This window comes from Sebastes fasciatus, chromosome 1 (genome assembly GCF_043250625.1).
Source record: "Sebastes fasciatus isolate fSebFas1 chromosome 1, fSebFas1.pri, whole genome shotgun sequence".
Lineage (NCBI taxonomy): Eukaryota > Metazoa > Chordata > Actinopteri > Perciformes > Sebastidae > Sebastes > Sebastes fasciatus.
Genome location: NC_133795.1, coordinates 44,257,967 through 44,273,984, shown reverse-complemented (window position 1 = coordinate 44,273,984; position 16,018 = coordinate 44,257,967). Strand labels below are relative to the sequence as shown.

The 16,018-nt window shown below is 48.2% G+C and overlaps 1 protein-coding gene and 1 long non-coding RNA gene across 2 annotated transcripts in view; one reads left to right on the top strand and one right to left on the bottom strand.

The window, feature by feature from the left end:
• Positions 1-16,018, top strand: part of LOC141776032 (uncharacterized) — a 118,745-nt gene that overhangs the window by 86,974 nt on the left and 15,753 nt on the right. The window lies entirely within an intron of this gene.
• The window catches only part of rspo4 (R-spondin 4), a 66,037-nt gene that overhangs the window by 38,741 nt on the left and 11,278 nt on the right, over positions 1-16,018 (bottom strand). Inside the window, exon 4 of the mRNA XM_074650382.1 lies at positions 14,934-15,140. Coding sequence (XP_074506483.1) covers positions 14,934-15,140 — 207 coding nt within the window. The remainder of the gene's footprint in view (positions 1-14,933; positions 15,141-16,018) is intronic.

Sequence of the window (16,018 nt, the reverse complement as noted above, 5' to 3'; positions counted from 1 at the left end):
GGGCGTACAGGGATTGGATGGCCCTGAGAAGTGCCCCCCTCACCCCATACTCCCGCAGCACCCCCCACAGTATCTCCCGGGGGACCCGGTCATATGCCTTCTCCAAGTCCACAAAGCACATGTAGACTGGATGGGCATACTCCCAGGCCCCCTCCAGGATCCTTGCGAGAGTGAAGAGCTGGTCCGTTGTTCCACGGCCAGGACGGAATCCGCATTGTTCCTCTTCGATCCGAGGTTCGACTATCGGCCGAACCCTCCTTTCCAGCACCTTGGAGTAGACTTTACCAGGGAGGCTGAGCAGTGTGATACCCCTGTAATTGGCACACACTCTCTGGTCCCCCTTTTTGAAAAGGGGAACCACCACCCCGGTCTGCCACTCCTTAGGCACTGTCACCGACTTCCACGCGGTGTTGAAGAGACGTGTCATCCAAGACAGCCCCTCCCCACCCAGAGCCTTCAGCATTTCAGGGCGGATCTCATCAACCCCCGGGGCTTTGCCACTGTGGAGTTGTTTGACTACCTCAGTGACTTCCACCAGGGTAATTGATGATGGTCCCCCATCAGCTTCCAGCTCTGCCTCTACCATAGAGGGCGTATTGGTCGGATTCAGAAGTTCCTCAAAGTGCTCCTTCCACCGCCCGATTACCTCCTCAGTTGAGGTCAACAGTGTCCCATCCTTACTGTACACAGCTTGGATGGTTCCCCGTTTCCCCCTCCTAAGGTGCCGGATGGTTTTCCAGAAGCACTTTGGTGCCGACCGAAAGTCCTTCTCCATGGCTGCTCCGAACTCCTCCCACACCCGCTGCTTTGCCTCCGTCACGGCAGTGGCTGCTGCTCTTCGGGCCCGTCGGTACCCTGCAACTGCCTCCGGAGACCTCCGAGATAACATATCCCGGAAGGCCTCCTTCTTCAGTCGGACGGCTTCCCTGACCACCGGTGTCCACCACGGTGTTCGAGGGTTTCCGCCCCTTGAGGCACCCAAGACCTTAAAACCACAGCTCACCGCCGCAGCTTCAGCAATGGAAGCTTTGAACATCGTCCACTCGGGTTCAATGCCCCCAACCTCCACAGGGATGCCACCACCCCGCCACCACCATGATGTTATGTTATTTAACTCTTCTAACTTTAATAAGTAGGGGAGGCAGTAGTGATCATTGAGAGACATGTTTGTGATGGACTCATATATAGATATATAGATATATATCTATATATCTATATATAATTTATATAGATATATATATAGATATAGATAGATATCATAAACATATGTTTCTGTGTGTATGTGTATACTGTATATATACTGTATATTCCAGGTTCCAGCTAGCAGGGCCGGTTCTAGTTAGCAGGACTGGTTCTAGATAACAGGCCGGTTCTAGTTAGCAGGGCTGGTTCTACCTAACAGGGTTGGTTCTAGCTAACAGGGCCAGTTCTAGTTAGCAGGGCTGGTTCTAGTTAGCAGGGCCGGTTCTAGTTGGCAGGGCTGGTTCTAGCTAGCAGGACTGGTTCTAGTTAGCAGGGCTGGTTCTACCTAACAGGGTTGGTTCTAGCTAACAGGGCCAGTTCTAGTTAGCAGGGCTGGTTCTAGTTAGCAGGGCTGGTTCTAGCTAGCAGGGCTGGTTCTAGTTAGCAGGGCTGGTTCTACCTAACAGGGTTGGTTCTAGCTAACAGGGCCGGTTCTAGTTAGCAGGGCTGGTTTTAGTTAGCAGGGCTGGTTCTAGCTAACAGGGCTGGTTCTAGTTAGCAGGGCTGGTTCTAGCTAACAGGGCTGGTTCTAGTTAGCAGGGCCGGTTCTAGTTAGCAGGGCCGGTTCTAGTTAGCAGGGCCGGTTCTAGCTAGCAGGGCCCGTTCTAGTTATCAGGGCTGGTTTTAGTTAGCAGGACTGGTTCTATCAAGCAGGACTGGTTCTAGCTAGCAGGGCCGTTTCTAGTTAGCAGGACCGGTTCTATCGAGCAGGGCTGGTTCTAGCTAGCAGAGCCAGTTCTATCGAGCAGGGCTGGTTCTAGTTAGCAGGGCTGGTTCTAGAAAGCAGAGCCGGTTCTAATTAGGAGGGCTGGTTCTAGCTAGAAGGGCTGGTTCTAGCTGGCAGGGCTGGTTCTAGTTACCAGGGCTGGTTCTAGCTAGCAGGGCCAGTTCTAATTAGCAGGGCTGGTTCTAGTTACCAGGGCTGGTTCTAGTTAACAGGGCTGGTTCAAGCTAGCATGGCCAGTTCTAGTTAGCCGGGCCTGTTTCATCTAGCACGGCCGGTTCCATCTAGCAGGGAAGGTTCTATCAAGCAGGACTGGTTCTAGTTAGATGGGCCGGTTCAATCGAGCAGGGCTGGTTCTAGCTAGCAGGGCTGGTTCTAGCTAGCAGGGCCGGTTCTATCGAGCAGGGCTGGTTCTAGCTAGCAGGGCCGGTTCTAGCTAGCAGGGCTGGTTGTAGCTAGCAGGGCTGGTTATAGCTACAAGGTCTGGTTCTAGCTAGCAGGGCTGGTTCTATCGAGCAGGGCCGGTTCTATCGAGCAGGGCTGTTTCTAGCTAGCAGGGCTGGTTCTAGCTAGCAGGGCCGGTTCTAGCTAGCAGGGCCGGTTCTATCGAGCAGGGCCGGTTCTAGTTGGCAGGGCTGGTTCTAGCTAGCAGGACTGGTTCTAGATAACAGGCCGGTTCTAGTTAGCAGGGCCGGTTCTAGTTAGCAGGGCCGGTTCTAGTTGGCAGGGCTGGTTCTAGCTAGCAGGACTGGTTCTAGTTAGCAGGGCTGGTTCTACCTAACAGGGTTGGTTCTAGCTAACAGGGCCAGTTCTAGTTAGCAGGGCTGGTTCTAGTTAGCAGGGCTGGTTCTAGCTAGCAGGGCTGGTTCTAGTTAGCAGGGCTGGTTCTACCTAACAGGGTTGGTTCTAGCTAACAGAGCCGGTTCTAGTTAGCAGGGCTGGTTTTAGTTAGCAGGGCTGGTTCTAGCTAACAGGGCTGGTTCTAGTTAGCAGGGCTGGTTCTAGCTAACATGGCTGGTTCTAGTTAGCGGGCTGGTTCTAGCTAACAGGGCTGGTGCTAGTTAGCAGGGCTGGTTCTAGTTAGCAGGGCCGGTTCTAGTTAGCAGGGCCGGTTCTAGTTAGCAGGGCCGGTTCTAGCTAGCAGGGCCCGTTCTAGTTATCAGGGCTGGTTTTAGTTAGCAGGGCTGGCTCTACCTAGCAGGGCCCGTTCTACCAAGCAGGGCCGGTTCTAGCCAGCAGGGCCGTATCTATCGAGCAGGACTGGTTCTATCAAGCAGGACTGGTTCTAGCTAGCAGGGCCGTTTCTAGTTAGCAGGACCGGTTCTATCGAGCAGGGCTGGTTCTAGCTAGCAGAGCCAGTTCTATCGAGCAGGGCTGGTTCTAGTTAGCAGGGCTGGTTCTAGAAAGCAGAGCCGGTTCTAATTAGGAGGGCTGGTTCTAGCTAGAAGGGCTGGTTCTAGCTGGCAGGGCTGGTTCTAGTTACCAGGGCTGGTTCTAGCTAGCAGGGCCAGTTCTAATTAGCAGGGCTGGTTCTAGTTACCAGGGCTGGTTCTAATTAACAGGGCTGGTTCAAGCTAGCATGGCCAGTTCTAGTTAGCCGGGCCTGTTTCATCTAGCACGGCCGGTTCCATCTAGCAGGGAAGGTTCTAGCTAGCAGGGCTGGTTCTAGCTAGCAGGGCCGGTTCTATCGAGCAGGGCTGGTTCTAGCTAGCAGGGCCGGTTCTAGCTAGCAGGGCTGGTTATAGCTAGCAGGGCTGGTTCTAGCTAGCAGGGCTGGTTATAGCTACAAGGTCTGGTTCTAGCTAGCAGGGCTGGTTCTATCAAGCAGGGCCGGTTCTATCGAGCAGGGCTGTTTCTAGCTAGCAGGGCTGGTTCTAGCTAGCAGGGCCGGTTCTATCGAGCAGGGCCGGTTTTAGTAAGCAGGGCTGGTTCTACATAGCAGGGCCGGTTGTAGCTAGCAGGGTCGGTTCTAGTAAACAGGGCTGGTTCTAGCTAACAGGGCTGGTTCTAGTTAGCAGGGCTGGTTCTAGCTAACAGGGCTGGTTCTAGTTAGCAGGGCTGGTTCTAGCTAGCAGGGCCGGTTCTAGATAGCAGGGCTGGTTCTAGCTAGCAGGGCCGGTTCTAGTAAACAGGGCTGGTTCTAGCTAGCAGGACCAGTTCTAGCTAGCAGGGCCGGTTCTAGCTAACAGGACCGGTTCTATCGAGCAGGGCCGGTTCTAGCTGGCAGGACCGGTTCTACCGAGCAGGGAGGGTTTTAGCTAGCAGGGACGGTTCTATGTTTTTGGGGGCCATATGCAAAATTAGTTTTTTTGACCAAATGCTACCTTTTACACATAGAGAATTTTTTTATTTAACTGCTTTGTTAACTTCAAAATCAAAACAAACATGCAAATTATAAATAAAAACCAAACAATAAAATCCATCCATCCATCATCCATCATCTGCAATCGCTTATCCAATTAGGGGTCGCGGGGGGGGGCTGGAGCCAATCACAGCTGACATTGGGCGAAGGCGAGGTTCACCCTGGACAGGTAGCCAGCCTATCGCAGAGCTGACACATAGAGGCAGACAACCATTCACACTCACATTCACACCTACAGGCAATTTAGAGTCAACAATTAACCTAACATGCAGGTCTTTGGACTGTTGGAGGAAACTGGAGTACCCGGAGAAAACCCACGGTAACATGGGGATAACATGCAAACTCCACACAGAAGGGCCCCAAGCCGGATTCAAACCTGCGACCATCTTGCTGTGAGGCGCCAGTGCTAAGCACTGCACGGTGGTTACACCATGCAGCCCCAAAACAATAAAATGACATTTTAAAACAAAAAAGAGTTTGGGATAAATTATAAATGTATGAACAAAAATAAAGCACTTTTGAAGTTTGATTTATGTTAAAGGTCACTTTGAATGATTAACTAAAAAACAAAGATTTTAATCTCAGGACGGTTCTGGTTGTATATCGGGACGGTTTTGGTTGTATATCGTGACGGATTTGGTTGTATTTCGTGACGGATTTGGCTGTATATCGGGACGGTTTTGGTTGTATATCGGGACGGTTTTGGTTGTATATCGGGACGGTTTTGGTTGTATATCGTGACGGATTTGGTTGTATATCGGGACGGTTTTGGTTTTATATTGGGACGATTCTGGGAGGATGGTGAATAAAGTTAGTTGAGAGCTCTGTTGAGCCCAACCAGAGCCAGAACAGCACCGCCAACTGGATCTTCACCTTTGAACACTTGACTCTCTGTGATCGCTGGGCCACCACTCATGGAAAGATAACGTTGATCCAAACGGACGTTTTAACATCTCAACAGTCTATGTTAGATGATGCTAAACTGCCAGGAGAACAAGCAACAAAGCCGTCTGTTAGCCCATGACAGTTGGACGGAGACGGAGAGAGGACGGAAGATGAGACCCATGTCCTTCCTCATCATCTGAAAACAATAAGACAACAAGAGAGCGGGAATTAAAAGACTAGAGCCGTCTAATCTGGAACAACAGAGGAATGTCAGGGAGATGCCACAGCAGCCTTTTATCCCACATGTGTGCTATTAGGTCCACAGGCCCGATCCCTGAGCCAGACTCTGCTGGATCGGGTTTCTTCCTCTGCTAATGCCACCGGACATACGATCTGACAAAGATAATGATAATTACTTGAAATGACATGCCTTCCATTGTGGAAAACACACACACACACACACACACACGCACAGACTAAAACAGGGAGCGAGCTCTGTACATTCCTCCACACTATGTAAATGTTTCACAACTTGTTGTGTAAGAGGAAGAAAATATGGCACAATAAAAAAGGTCACGGCAACAACAACAACAACTTGGTTTTGGAGGGAAAGTTCTGCCAAGTTCTGTTTTCAGTGTTTTGGACGATGTGTATGAAGTTCATCATTTATTTAATGCAGAGTTAGCAGCCAGGCGCCGTCTCCAGTACAGGCGCCGTCTCCAGTACAATGGTCCTATTACTGATGAGGGTCTTAGCATGGTGGACTAAACATACTGTATTTCTGTTCTCTTCCATACAGCTCTAACCAGTATTGACAGCACTTCCACCAACACAGAGCTTTCAGACGTTTCTTTGGTTCCATCGGACCCGAACCAGAACACATGATGAGCATTACGCCTGGATTTCCTTGGATGGAAGCAGCGTTACAATGAAGCTGTTTTAAGATGTTATCTGGCAGCGGAGCAGCCAACATAAAGAAATCAGAAGAAGTCCTTTTTTAGCCACAGGGAGCCGAGTGAGGTGGACATCCAGGAGATATCCTTCTCCTCATCTTCACCCTTCATCCTGTTTCCATCTGGAGCTCAGGACAGAATCTCTCCTTGTTTCCTAGTGATGATTTTACAGGATACGCGCTAGAGTTTGATGCATCCAAAGAGTCACAACTTTTACTTCTTTCCATCTGATTATTTTCACACACTAAAACGGATCAGCCTCACCGGATTAGCAGAGAGAGAGGCCGGTGCGTTGCAGTGCATTGCCGTGCGATCAGACACGTTTCACCTCATAGTTGGAGCTTAGCAGCGGTCTAAAACTGTACGGCTGCATACCCTGGCCCCCCCACGGCAACACCCTGGCCCCCCCACGTCCTGATGAACTGGTAAAACAGTCACCTGTCTAGCAAGGTGTAACATGCACCGTCCTCTCACTCCAGCAAGCCGGCATAATTAGCTAATAATCACTGAAATAATAACTGAAAAACACACTTTCCATAGCCACAATTCATATATTAACAAACAAAACCAAAATATTACTATTGTAGGGATTTGGTAGGAACAGGTTTGGTTATTAGCAAATTAATTAATAATATCAATAGAATTATTAATATTAATAAAGATTATCAATAAACATTAATAATAAACGGGGCACCCCCCTGGAATCAAGGACCAATAACCAAAACGTTAATATAGTCTCATTAAATATACTAAACTATCAATTTGGAACGTTGATTAATAATTAAATTAATAACTATAACCAAAATAGATGGTAAAGGTTGAAGGATATCGGAGTTCTTGACATAGCAGAGGTTGGCATTATTCACTCTTGTACAACATTAAACAGACCAGCATGTATATTCCACAAACATTTATTTACAAGATAATAAAGGTTTAAAACACAATATTAATCTAACTAAATAACTAAACTAAACAAACCAAACAAAGTTTGTGAGCATGTGTGTGTGTGTGTGTTTGTGTGTGAGAGAGAGAGAGAGAGAGAGAGAGAGAGAGAGAGAGAGAGAGAGAGAGACTAGATGGCTGGCTACTTGTCTCAAGATGTCTGCCTAGAGACAAAATGGCGAGCACTATAAAACTACAAAGATGGCGGGATCAAAGATGGCCGCCAACATGTCACCACATGGCCTCTTTGTTCTTCGGAGCGCATGTGCTCAGGAAGGACAGAGAGGGGGGTGATGTGGGGGTTTGAGATTATCTGAATATGTATGTTTATGGTTAACACTAATTCCCAGTTTCTGTATGTGATCTTAATGTGTGTGAGATAATGCAGTGGGTTAGAAAAGATGGTTAGTTTGCATGCAAGACCGTGTCTATGTGAAGCATAAACTAAACACATCAGATGTGGCGAAGCCAGCTACCCAAAAATCTTAACTACAAATAATATCACAAAAGTCAAACTCAATGAATAACATTAAACCAAATCAATACAAATACATTCTAGAAATCAAAGTTGAACAGTCTTGCTGAGCCATGTGTAATTGCTACTGCTGAGGTAAGCCCAGTACGTTACCAATCCATGGAAGAAAAGGGTTTGTGATTCCATGTTTTGAAGTTGTGGTTCCAAGACTCTCCGGAACCATCACCTTAACGTGGTGGAGAGGTTTGCGTGTCCCTATGACCCTGAGGGCTGTGTTGTCTGGAGCCTCGTGCTCCTGGTAGGGTCTCCCATGGCAAATTGGTCTCAGGTGAGGGGCCGGACTAAGAATGGTTCACAAAACCCAAATGACGACACGAGGCAGAGGAGGAGTTACCCGGCCCGGAGGAAGCCCGGGGCCCACGTCTGAAGCCAGGCCCAGACGGAGGGCCCATCAGCGAGCGCCTGGTGGCCGGGCTTGCCACGGAGCCCGGCTGGGGATACTCCGAAGAAGCAACGTGGCACCCCCCTCCTCCTCTCCATCCTGTGGGCTCACCACCTGCGGGAAGAACCGCTTGGGTCGGGTGCGCTGTCACACGGGTGGCAGTGAAGGCCAGGGACCTCGACGGACTGGACCCGGGCGGCAAAGGCTGGCTCTGGGGACGTGGAACGTCACCTCTCTGTGGGGGAAGGAGCCGGAGCTTGTGCGGGAGGTGGAGCGCTATCAGTTGGATCTGGTAGGGCTTACCTCTACGCACAGCCTCGGTTCTGGAACCGTACTCTTGGATAGGGGTTGGACTCTATTCTTCTCTGGAGTTGCCCATGGTGTGAGGCGCCGGGCGGGTGTGGGGATACTCACAAATCCCCGGCTGAGTGCCGCTATGTTGGAGTTTACCCCGGTGGACGAGAGGGTCGCCTCCCTACGCCTTCGGGTTATGGGGGGGAAAACTCTGACTGTTGTTTGTGCGTATGCACCAAACAGCAGTTCGGAGTATTCGGCCTTCTTGGAGACCCTGAATGGAGTCCTGTATGGGGCTCCAGTAGGGGACTCCATAGTTCTCCTGGGAGACTTCAACGCGCACGTGGGCAACGATGGAGACACCTGGAGTGGCGTGATTGGGAGGAACGGCCTCCCTGATCTAAACCCGAGTGGTCGTTTGTTATTGGACTTCTGTGCTAGTCATGGACTGTCCATAACGAACACCATGTTCGAACATAAGGATGCTCATAAGTGTACGTGGTACCAGAGCACCCTAGGCCGAAGGTCGATGATCGATTTTGTAATCGTATCGTCTGATCTGAGGCCGCATGTTTTGGACACTCGGGTGAAGAGAGGGGCGGAGCTGTCAACTGATCACCATCTGGTGGTGAGTTGGGTCAGAGGGTGGGGGAAGACTCTGGACAGACCTGGTAAGCCCAAACGCGTAGTGAGGGTGAACTGGGAACGTCTGGAGGAGGCCCCTGTCCGAGAGATGTTCAACTCACACCTCCGGCGGAGCTTTTCTGGCATCCCTGTGGAGGTTGGGGGCATTGAACCCGAGTGGGCGATGTTCAAAGCTTCCATTGCTGAAGCTGCGGCGGTGAGCTGTGGTTTTAAGGTCTTAGGTGCCTCAAGGGGCGGCAACCCTCGAACACCATGGTGGACACCGGTGGTCAGGGGAGCCGTCCGACTGAAGAAGGAGGCCTTCCGGGATATGTTATCTCGGAGGTCTCCGGAGGCAGTTGCAGGGTACCGATGGGCCCGAAGAGCAGCAGCCACTGCCGTGACGGAGGCAAAGCAGCGGGTGTGGGAGGAGTTCGGAGCAGCCATGGAGAAGGACTTTCGGTCGGCACCAAAGTGCTTCTGGAAAACCATCCGGCACCTCAGGAGGGGGAAACGGGGAACCATCCAAGCTGTGTACAGTAAGGATGGGACACTGTTGACCTCAACTGAGGAGGTAATCGGGCGGTGGAAGGAGCACTTTGAGGAACTTCTGAATCCGACCAATACGCCCTCTATGGTAGAGGCAGAGCTGGAAGCTGATGGGGGACCATCATCAATTACCCTGGTGGAAGTCACTGAGGTAGTCAAACAACTCCACAGTGGCAAAGCCCCGGGGATTGATGAGATCCGTCCAGAAATGCTGAAGGCTCTGGGTGGGAAGGGGCTGTCTTGGATGACACGTCTCTTCAACACCGCGTGGAAGTCGGTGACAGTGCCTAAGGAGTGGCAGACCGGGGTGGTGGTTCCCCTTTTCAAAAAGGGGGACCAGAGAGTGTGTGCCAATTACAGGGGTATCACACTGCTCAGCCTCCCTGGTAAAGTCTACTCCAAGGTGCTGAAAAGGAGGGTTCGGCCGATAGTCGAACCTCAGATCGAAGAGGAACAATGCGGATTCTGTCCTGGCCGTGGAACAACGGACCAGCTCTTCACTCTCGCAAGGATCCTGGAGGGGGCCTGGGAGTATGCCCATCCAGTCTACATGTGCTTTGTGGACTTGGAGAAGGCATATGACCGGGTCCCCCGGGAGATACTGTGGGGGGTGCTGCGGGAGTATGGGGTGAGGGGGGCACTTCTCAGGGCCATCCAATCCCTGTACGCCCAAAGCGAGAGCTGTGTTCGGATCCTCGGCAGTAAGTCGGACTCGTTTCCGGTGGGGGTTGGCCTCCGCCAGGGCTGCGCTTTGTCACCAATCCTGTTCGTGATATTCATGGACAGGATATCGAGGCGTAGTCGGGGGGAGGAGGGTTTGCAGTTCGGTGTGCTGAGGATCACATCGCTGCTTTTTGCAGATGATGTGGTCCTGTTGGCATCATCGGTCTGCGACCTCCAGCACTCACTGGATCGGTTCGCAGCCGAGTGTGACGCAGTCGGGATGAGAATCAGCACCTCTAAATCTGAGGCCATGGTTCTCAGCAGGAAACCGATGGATTGCCTACTCCGGGTAGGGAATGAGTCCTTACCCCAAGTGAAGGAGTTTAAGTATCTCGGGGTCTTGTTCGCGAGTGAGGGGACGATGGAACGTGAGATTGGTCAGAGAATCGGAGCAGCAGGGGCGGTATTGCATTCGCTTTACCGCACCGTTGTGACGAAAAGAGAGCTGAGCCGGAAGGCAAAGCTCTCGATCTACCGTTCAATCTTCGTTCCTACTCTCACCTATGGTCATGAGTGTTGGGTCATGACCGAAAAAACGAGGTCGCGGGTGCAAGCGGCCGAAATGGGTTTCCTCAGGAGGGTGGCTGGCGTCTCCCTTAGAGATAGGGTAAGAAGCTCAGTCATCCGTGAGGAACTCGGAGTAGAGTCCTTGCTCCTTTGCGTCGAAAGGAGCCAGTTGAGGTGGTTCGGGCATCTAGCACGGATGCCTCCTGGGCGCCTCCCTTGGGAGGTGTTCCAGGCACGACCAGCTGGGAGGAGACCACGGGGAAGACCCAGGACTAGGTGGAGAGATTATATCTCTACTCTGGCCTGGGAACGCCTCGGGATCCCCCAGTCAGAGCTGGTTAATGTGGCCCGGGAAAGGGAAGTTTGGGGTCCCCTGCTGGAGCTGTTGCCCCCGCGACCCGATCCCGGATAAGCGGTTGAAGATGGATGGATGGATGGTTCCAAGTCAAAGATGTCGTCTTTGCTGTGCTCAAATCAAGTTGTGCAGATTGGAGGAAGCTGATTGCACCAATACTTCTTCCCAGCTGCTTTATGGCTTGGTGCTAACTTCCTTGCGGTTGTTGCTTGAAGTTAGTTGGTCAAAAGGCAGGCTCTCGCGTCTTCTGTTAGAAGTTCCTTGTGTTGCTATATCTGTTTCCTAACAGGCCATATATCAGAGCAGAGCTGCTTCTGGTCTGGAGAGCAGCAGCTCACCTTCAGCAGGGCCAAAGGGTGAGAAGGGGGTGAAGAAAGAGCAGAAAGAGCAGAAAGAGGAAAGAGGAGGAACAAAGAGATTCCTCTGGTTTTGCCCTGGGTGAATTTCACAAGTAGGTGTGAATGCTACAGTAGCCAATGGCTACTGAGCTGAGTCCATGGGTCAAGGATCATGTTACTGAGTTCATGTGGTCACTTGCCACTAGTCACATTGGTGGGTTCCAACACTATAATTAAACAAATTAAAGCATTTGGCTCCAACAAGACACGTCTGTGAGGGTCTCTAGATGTGTCTCACTCCAACAATGAAATTAAACATCAATATCAATCAGTTCCTGTTTGACTTTAATGGGATGAGAAGATAGTGTGACTGGTCTGACTCAAACTCTCACTGCTTCTTGTTAGTAACGCTACTTTTCAAAATTATCCTCACGTTTTTCCATAACATTGTGTCACAAACATCGCTCCATGTGGGATTTCCATTTGAATAATGCAGATAAACATGTTGAGGGTGCTTTCCTCCCCTCGGCCTTTCACTTGTTTCACTGCATGCCGTCATCACAGCTCTGCTTTCTACCGGGTTTCTCTTACATTTCATTTGCCATAAACAAAAGTTCCCAACAACAACAACAAAAACAGGTGAACTCTGTTTGTGTTCACTGACCAGAACGGATGAACAAGCACGACCACGACCCTGTCTCCTACTAAACCATCTCCCCAAACACCTAAACTGTGTCTCAATGACGGTTCAAGTATTTTCTCCAGATTTTGGTCGCCACAAAAACGCAATGCAACACTACTACCTGGTTATATTTGGTATAGGGCTCAACGCACATCAGTTTTAATGCAATTAAACTCTTTAACGCAACTTGTGATTTTTAGGTTGTAGTGGGCTCAGTTTTAAAGCTAGAGTGAAGAAACTGGTAGCCTATGTTTGTATGAACAAAATACCAGCATGATGCGTTGTTATCAGCTGGTGTTGCTAACACAGGCTAAGCTGGCTAGAACTGGTCCACACTGGTTTTCCGTCTTGTTGCAGGGGAACACAGTAACCTCAGGGTGACGTCATTCCCAGCTCCGACTTCCGAGCTAAATGGAACGCAGCATTAGGCACAGTTGTTCTTTGAGCTACAGTAAAGGCTAGCACATGTTAGCTTAGCATGTTAGCATGCAAACATTTGTTATTTAGCACTAAACACAAATTCCAGCAGAGGCTGATGGGAATGTCGTTAGTTCTGCAGGTATCTGGTCATAAACGAAAGTATTGGACACATTATCATTTGGACCTGATGAGACTGATCATGCAGGTTCATTTCATGGCAATCGATTTCATAGTTTCACTCAAAATCACAAATGTTAACCTCATGGTGGCGCTGCAGGGGAAGTTGGCGGATCACCAAAGTCCTGAGGGACATATCGTCTGGGAATATACATAATATGTATGTATGTACAGTATGTATATATATTAGGGCAGTCAAAGTTAACGTGATAATAATGTGTTAATGAAACCTGATGAATCCATCGGTACCAACCATGTCGGACTACTACTACTACTACTACTGGTATCATAGTAAACTATAAACCGGATTAATCCATCCATACCAACCATGGCATACTACTACTACTACTACTGCTACTACTACTACTACTACTACTACTGGTATCATAGTAAACTATAAAACCTGATGAATCCATCGGTACCAACCATGTCATACTACTACTACTACTACTATTACTACTGCTACTACTACTACTACTACTACTACTGGTAGTATAGTAAACTATAGAACCTGATGAATCCATCGGTACCAACCATGTCGTACTACAACTACTACTACTATTACTACTACTGGTATCATAGTAAACTATAGAACCTGATTAATCCATCGGTACCAACCATGTCATACTACTACTACTACTACTACTACTAATACTTGTATTATAGTAAACTATAGAACCTGATGAATCCATCGGTACCAACCATGTCATACTACTACTACTACTACTGCTACTACTACTACTAATACTACTACTGGTATCTTAGTAAACTATAAAACCTGATGAATCCATCAGTACCAACCATGTCATACTACTACTACTACTACTACTACTACTACTGGTATCATAGTAAACTATAGAACCTGATGAATCCATCGGTACCAACCATGTCATACTACTACTACTACTACTACTACTACTTGTATTATAGTAAACTATAGAACCTGATGAATCCATCGGTACCAACCATGTCATACTACTACTACTACTACTACTACTGGTATCACAGTAAACTATAGAACCTGATGAATCCATCGGTACCAACCATGTCATACTACTACTACTACTACTACTACTACTGGTATCATAGTAAACTATAGAACCTGATGAATCCATCGGTACCAACCATGTCATACTACTACTACTACTACTACTACTGGTATCATAGTAAACTATAGAACCTGATGAATCCATCGGTACCAACCATGTCATACTACTACTACTACTACTACTACTACTACAACTACTACTACTACTACTGGTATCATAGTAAACTATAAAACCTGATGAATCCATCGGTACCAACCATGTCATACTAGCTGGTCACAAAGGAGGTTAAATAACGCTCCAAACTTACTCTAAATATTGGCGAGGAAAAACTGTCATGTCCATTTCCAAAGGGGTCCATTGACCTCTGACATCCAGATATGTGAATGTAATGGGTTCTATGGGTACCCACAAGTCTCCCTTTACAGACATGCCCACTTTATGATAATCACATGCAGTTTGGGTCAAGTCATAGTCAAGTCAGCACACTGACACACTGGCAGCTGTTGTTGCCTGTTGGGCTGCAGTTTGCCATGTTATGATTGGAGCATATTGTTTTATGCTAAATGCAGTACCTGTGAGGGTTTCTGGACAATATCTGTCATTGTTTTGTGTTGTTCATTGATTTACAATAATAAATATATACATCAATTTGCATAAAGCAGCATATTTGTCCACTCCCATGTTGATAAGAGTATTAAATACTTGACAAATCTCCCTTTAAGGTTCATTTTGAACAGATAAAACATGTGAGATTAATTTGCTATTAAACACGATTAAATTTTTTATTGATTGACAGCCCTACTTGGAAACAGTTGCTCAAGTTACAAAATGTCAGTAAGTTCATTGACAGTGAAATACATCACAGCAGGATGTTATCTGCTGTATGTCCCCAATAAGGAACCATGAACCATCGAAATGACCACCAGTGTGGAAGCTTACCTTCCTTCTACTCCTCTACTGCTCCTGAGAGGAAAACTGTTGACATCAGTCTTAATGTGTATTAACGAGGAGTAGCATATGTTGGAATGTTTTAATAAGGTTCAATCTCTCCCACGTTATAAACACGCACACAACACGAGACCGACCAGCGCAGGGAATCCACAGATGTCTGTGTTTAAATGTGTATCCTCCAGTATATAATGACAGCTACTGTTGGCACCTGTAATCTCCCTCCTTCCTCCTCTTCTCACCTGTAGGACACTTCTTCCTCATCCTGCACCTCTGCGTCTCGCTATGGGATGGGCAAAGCGATGTTGCTTTCTCTTCAGGCGTTCTCCCAGACTGCCCGCCCCCCCGGGTCCTGGTCTGCTTGCCCCATCTGAAGCCGCAGGTGACGCCGTCACGGAGACATACGCTCCAGTCGCTCCACTGTCCCAGCGAAGCCAGGAGACAGTGCTCTAAGAGACGAGAGGATTAAGACGTCTCAAGGTCAGACACAAAACAAATTCTACTCTATAAAAGCACACGTGATGAGAGGACGATACTGGGGAACAGAGCAGAGCAGCAGCCAAGTAGTCAACCAGTTTCACATGTGATGGATCAAAAGAAAAGAAAAAGTTCTTCAGGCACTTTGAGATGAAAGTGGTCAGTGCTTTTAACTCTTACATGCCTGCCTGACTAAATACAGACTGGTAACATGCGTTTGTGCTCAGTCTGTTTGTGCTAGAGGACCTTTCAGGTTTTCTAGATCGCTTTGGCTCGTTTTCTGAAACAGTCTTAACTTTCTCTAAACTGTCATTGTAATTATCACAACTGTTTGATGGGACATCACAACTCTATATCATGTTTGCTAAAGGTAGTAACTCACCCACAACACTTCATTCATGCTTCTAAACCAGTTACTGTGTCAGTAAACTGGCCAACGACTCCAAATTGAGAAGTTGGTTTGTCATGGTGTGAGCCGTACTGGTCAAAATGTTTCGGTGTTTTTTCACCATCAACCCTGGAAGTGTTTCTCATATACTAATCTGTGACTTTCTACTGTACAATACCAGCAACGTGTTACCTGTACTGTAAACAGAAAATATAATTTTAATCTTTAATGTAAAGTCGTAAACTTTTAGAGAAATTAAGAAATTAGGCCACAAAATAAGATCTATGAGAAAACAACAACAACAGCAACCTGCAACAATGAACAAAACTGCAGTAGTTCAGTTAAAAAACAACTAACTGCACCTCCTCGTCATACATATTTATGGAATATACATGTATGTCTGAAAAATTTGGATTAATGATTTGATCATTTTGAATGTGGCGGCTCAAATGATGAAGGAAG